At 41.6% G+C, this 6000-nt stretch overlaps 1 protein-coding gene across 7 annotated transcripts in view; it reads right to left on the reverse strand.

The window, feature by feature from the left end:
- bcas3 (BCAS3 microtubule associated cell migration factor) overlaps window positions 1–6000 on the reverse strand; it is a 939536-nt gene that overhangs the window by 701595 nt on the left and 231941 nt on the right. For all 7 annotated transcript variants that reach the window (XM_050055595.1, XM_050055587.1, XM_050055619.1 and 4 more), the window contains exon 14: window positions 5485–5618. In XM_050055595.1, the coding sequence (XP_049911552.1) occupies window positions 5485–5618 (134 nt within the window). The remainder of the gene's footprint in view (window positions 1–5484; window positions 5619–6000) is intronic.

Here is a 6000-nt window from a genome sequence, read left to right on the forward strand (position 1 = left end):
CTTAAAAAGCAAAAAATGAAAATATTTTAATCATTTGCCAGATTAGTGAGGCAGCATAGCTCAATATTTTTCTAGAATCGTTCAATTTTGTGATAAAAGCACCAAATTTGGCAGATGTGTTGACAAAAATATTTAGAACAAATCTGGATATTGGGGCATCAGATACTCACCCCCTGGTGGCCACAGCAGGCAATTGAATCCTACCTGCCCATGGACCCATCCCGTTAATTGGATCCACTCCAAAATGTAATGGCTTCTAAGTTGGACCATGCTACATGCCTCCACCAAGTTTTGTGAAAATCGGTTGGAAAGTTTTCACATAATCCTCATCCAAAAAATGAATGGAGGTGAATGGGCGGGCACATGTGGGCGGCCTGTGGACACGCCCCCTGAGTTGGATCAACACCAAAATTTTATGTATTTTAAGTTGGCATGTGTTACATCCCTCCACCGAATTTTGTGAAAATCGGTCAGGCAGTTTTTGTATAATTCTGCTAACAAACTAATAAATTGGGCGGCATAGCTAAAAAAAAATAAAAATCATATATCGATAAAAGCGCCAAATTTGGCACATTTATAGCTTAATATACCGGAATAGAACACTTTGGTCACCCCCCCAAGCTGCTGTTACCATGTTTCAGCACCACAAATATAATTTAGAGACCAGGTAAAGTGAAAAATATGTTTCATTCGGAACAGGCAAGAGCTTTCGCTATCTTGCAGCCCACCAAATGGCTGCATGTCTNAATCCTACCTGCCCATGGACCCATCCCGTTAATTGGATCCATTCCAAAATGTAATGGCTTCTAAGTTGGACCATGTTACATGCCTCCACCAAGTTTTGTGAAAATCGGTTGCACAGTTTTCACGTAATTCTCATCCAAAAAATGAATGGACGTGAATGGGCGGCCAGCTTTGCTTGACATGGAAAGAAGGCAGCATGGTCAACATGGAAGTCACTGCCAGAACTGACAGATGCACTACTGACGAGTGGACCAAAGGAGATCCCAGATGATGCAATGAGCCTTATTGAGAGGTTTGTCATACTTCTCTTTGACGGAACCAGCACCTGCACCAAGGTAGATGATGCAAGAAGGAAGCTCTTTCCACGGAAAAACTCAGTACAGCAGTGCTGGTTCTGTCAAAGAGGAGTATGACAAACCTCTCAATAAGGCTCATTGCATCATCTGGGATCTCCTTTGGTCCACTCGTCAGTAGTGCATCTGTCAGTTCTGGCAGTGACTTCCATGTTGACCATGCTGCCTTCTTTCCATGTCAAGCAAAGCTGGCCGCCCATTCACGTCCATTCATTTTTTGGATGAGAATTACGTGAAAACTGTGCAACCGATTTTCACAAAACTTGGTGGAGGCATGTAACATGGTCCAACTTAGAAGCCATTACATTTTGGAATGGATCCAATTAACGGGATGGGTCCATGGGCAGGTAGGATTCAATTGCCTGCTGTGGCCACCAGGGGGCGAGTTTCTGATGCCCCAATACCCAGATTTGTTCTAAATATATTTGTCAACACATCTGCCAAATTTGGTGCTTTTATCACAAAATTGAACGATTCTAGAAAAATATTGAGCTATGCTGCCCCACTAATCTGGCAAATGATTAAAATATTTTCATTTTTTGCTTTTTAAGGAGCAACACAGGAAGACAAGCCAAAGAGGAGGCCGTAAACTGTGAATGAGAAGCTAATAAAACGTTTTTAAAAGCTCTTGTTCTGTTCTATTACATTTTTATAAAGCTTTTTCCACTTTAATATGCCTCTAAATTATATTTGTGGCACTAAAAACATGAGACAGCACCTATAGGATAGCCAAACCTTTCCATGCCAGTAACCACTGGCAGCCATTTTTGGTTGGTTGGTTGGTCGGTCGGTCGGTCGGTCGGTCTACAAAGCTTTTCTTGAATAATTCAAAAAGTACTTGACCAAAAATGTTCGAAATTTGCATAATGCAAGTAGAGACCATGAGTAACTATGCCAGAAAAAATGACCAGGATTCATTCATAGGTGGCGCTATACTAAGCATTTCAAAATGAAAATTTTGCTTTTCTTGAGGTTGTGTGTATGCATATTGTGTGGATGCATGCATGTATGAGGTCGCAGCTATTGCGAATTTGCGCTTGTTTTTAATTTAATGTGAACTGTGAGTGTGTCTAACTGTATTTTTCTAAATTTAATACATATTTACATTTTTAAAATATTGTAATGAATCATTTAAATATTTTTGATTAATTTTACTGAATAAATGGTTGCTACGGCAACTAGGGTGCGTTTTCGCAATGCCCCAATATCCAGATTTGTTTGAAATATATCCACCAACACATGAACCAAATTTTGTGTTTTCATCACAAAATGAACGATTTCCCCACTATACCACATATTGCTCCACTATACAACATATTGTGCATTTGGCGTCTTTGGCGTCATTAACCAACTTAAAATGACTCCACACTGCACTCCGTCTTGTCCGCTTCATCATGATGCTTTGTATTTATGTTGTTCTCGTCAGAGCCCTGCTTCTCGTGTGTTCTTGCGTGTGCGTCAAGTACGTCTGGCGTCAAGATCGCCCTCACGTGGACTGGCGGGGAATTACGGGTTTAAAAACACAATTAATTGCAATTACTTTATTTTAATCGAGTAATTTCTTATCGACAATTAATCGATAATCGATTAATTGTTTGCATCCCATATGTATAAAATAAACCTCCAACCTTGAGATCGACAGTCCACTGCATCGCAGAGGCCTCTACACCCAGAATATATTGGGGCAAGATGTGTAAATGCAGATTGTTTTCAGCCGGCACATTTATCAACACCTGCTATGCTGTGATTGATAAGAATGTTTCATGCATCACAGTAAAACCCTATCGTAAGATGATTTCTACGCTCAATCTGCGCTGGTTTGTAAGACAGGTTGATAAATGCAGGCCATATCTACACAAAAAACATACAGAGGTGAAACTGAAGGGGTAAAAGTTAAAAGAATACTCCGACGATTTGGGAGTTATGCCCTTTCTCTATCATTTTCATATTGAGACAACATGATCGATATCTTTTTTGTGTCTGTACGTCCAGTGGCTGGGTCTCAGTGGTTACCATTGTGCTTAGAGGGGGTCAGTACGTCCTGCGCTGTGATACGCGGAGGGATACACTGGTGAGCAGGCACAGGCACAGACGTAGCCTGTAAACAAAACTCAGTTGTTTATTTAGCCTAACGATATCTCTGGACTATAGTAGCTGCAATGGCCGACTTTAAACGCGATTTTGAAGAGTTTCTTGTAGCGGACACAGATCCAGAGTCATACCTGTTTGAGCCAAAGCACACAGATGAGGAACTCCAGGTGTTGGATGCTGAGCGGGCGACAAGAGAGGCTGAATCCTCCGAAGCGGTGGAACAGCAAGGGGCCGAGGGAAGACAGAGGTCAGGGGAGGAGGACTGGTGGTGTAGCTGCGGGGCTTGCCAACCTATGCCTACGGAGGTGGAATCATTTTGCTGCACAGAATGGGATTCGGTGCTACCATCGTTGGGGAGGCTAGAGATATATCATCAGAAGGAAAACTGCCGCAGAGAGTGCATCAAGGAGTGAAAACTTTGCAGCAATCACTAATCCTGGCGTGATTGAAACTTTTTTCATGTTCCTAAGATAAACTGGAAAAAACGCCCTAGGCCTGCAGGAGCTGATGGACAGCTTTCAGTCGAGTGAGTAATATCGTCCGTGTCATCTCTTTGTTTGGTTTTACCGAGTGACCTAACATACCTGTCCCAGAGCCAGCTGCAGCTGTTGCTCACCGGTGTATCCCTCCGCGCAGGATGTAAACACACTATACTTCCATGTATCAAACTTCTTCTAAACTCGACTAAAAAGGACTCTCGTTTTTTGAATTAATGTTTAAACATGCTTGTTTTAAATGCACGTGCAGAAAAACCAGCTTCAGGGTTTCTGTAACATTTATTTGTTCACTTTTACCGAGTAGGGTACTGACCCCCTATAAGCGCAATGCTAACCGCTGAGACCCAGCCACTGGACATTCTCATAAAAAGATATCGATCATGTTGTTTCAATATGAAAATGATAGAGAAAGGGCATAACTCCCAAATCGTCGGAGTATTCCTTTAAAAGAGGACCTATTATGCTTTATATTTATTCTGCATTTTCAATGCAGGAGTATTTCAGCAGTGTGGTATAAGCATTTTTACTAGGGTAAAGGATTTAAAGTGGACCTGTTATGCTTTTTGGGTTTTTCCCTCTTCTTCAATGTTTTATGTAGCATTCTTATGCATCTATAAGGTCTGCAAAGTAAAAAAGCCCTAAGCTGAGGCTAAAGGGAGCTCTCTGTCCCCACAGAGACAGCTCCTCAGCTGCCTGAAATGCCTCGTTTTCATTCCTGCCCTTACTTCCATAACTTGGTTGCATCACTATGTAACACATTATCTATGCACACAATGCCTGTCTGCAGGCCACTGAGCCACCCCCAAAACGAACCCACTTAGAGCAGAGCTGGAGCAGAGGCTGCAGAGAGTATGTAATGTAGTAATTGATTATATTGTTAGAAACCTTTTGTATTTCTTTGCAGCAGACTTTTACAACTTCAGTCAGTCAGCAGACATACACTTGTTACCATGATGTAACGGCAGATAAGTTACAGTTATCATGCTACAGCTGAAATTTAAGACAGCTACAAAATAAAAACTTATCACTGTTAAACATCCTGCTCCAGTCTTTGATGGTTCAGGTTTCTTGGCTTCTGTTTCCTCACTTTGAGGGTGCGACTGCGGCTTAAAGTAACAAGGGATAACTGATGGCCTTGTTAGCTTAGTGGTATTTTTAACTTTTCATGTAGCCTCCAGAGGTCGAAGTTAATTTAGTTTAGGTTAGGGGCGTGACGTTTCCGATACACGCTCTAAGCATTGCACCAATCACAATAGACTGAGCGAGCTGACAAATCACAGCAGACTAGGCTGCTGGGGAGGCGGGACATAAGCCCAAACAGTGTTTCAGACAGAGGTGCTGCAGCAATAGGCAGTGTAAGAAAAATGTGTTCTTTTTATATTAAAGCACCTAATTATATTCCACTAAACAGCAATATTACAAGTATGACCCCAAAAATGAGCATAATAGAACTTCTTTAAGTGAAAATAGGTAAGTGGTCAGACTTCCTTTTCGGTTTTGCTGGCAGCACTGAAGGACAGCAAAGCAGAGATGGTCTGTTTTCTGTTTAACAGGTAAGTGATGGTGGTTAGCTTAGTTTGCTTGCTAAAGTATCAGCTTTTTCATGACAACAATGGAACATGCCTATAATGTATGTTCAAGCAGAGAAGGAGGGGTCTGAATGTTCTGTCTATGGACAGTAACCAACAATGTCTGCTCTCATTGGGGTGGGGGGGCTGTTTCACATTAAAGTAATTTCCTAAACCCTTCACTGACATTTTACAGCTACTACATTTCAATGAATATCGTGTGTCTCAGACCTTGGCCTCAGTTTCCCCACGATGCAGGGTGTAGAGATGGTGAATGGCGCTTTGTGAGGACGCCCATGGGTGGGTGAGAATCTGGAAGACGTGGAAATCGTGGCCCAGAGTGTCGGCAGTCACCAGCAGCATTCCTACAATAAACACATATACAGTCATCAACATTAGGATTCACTCCCACAGCTGGAACAACATAAACTGGTTATCATCAGCCCAACTTTAAGTGTTTAAGTTGCCCACTATGGTATTTATGTCATTGTGCTATCAGTTTAGAGTAGTTTATGTGTAGTTTTTGCTTTCACATTAATATATATTAATCATTTTGTATTGTATGCTTCATTTAGTATTTGCTAGCAGTCAATTTCAATTTCAATTTTATTTATAAAGCCCAATATCACAAATCACAATTTGCCTCACAGGGCTTTACAGCATAAGACATCCCTCTGTCCTTATGACCCTCGCAGCGGATAAGGAAAAACTCCCCAAAAAAAACCCCTTTAACGGGGAAAAAAAACG

The sequence above is a fragment of the Epinephelus moara genome, chromosome 2 (genome assembly GCF_006386435.1).
Source record: "Epinephelus moara isolate mb chromosome 2, YSFRI_EMoa_1.0, whole genome shotgun sequence".
NCBI lineage: Eukaryota > Metazoa > Chordata > Actinopteri > Perciformes > Serranidae > Epinephelus > Epinephelus moara.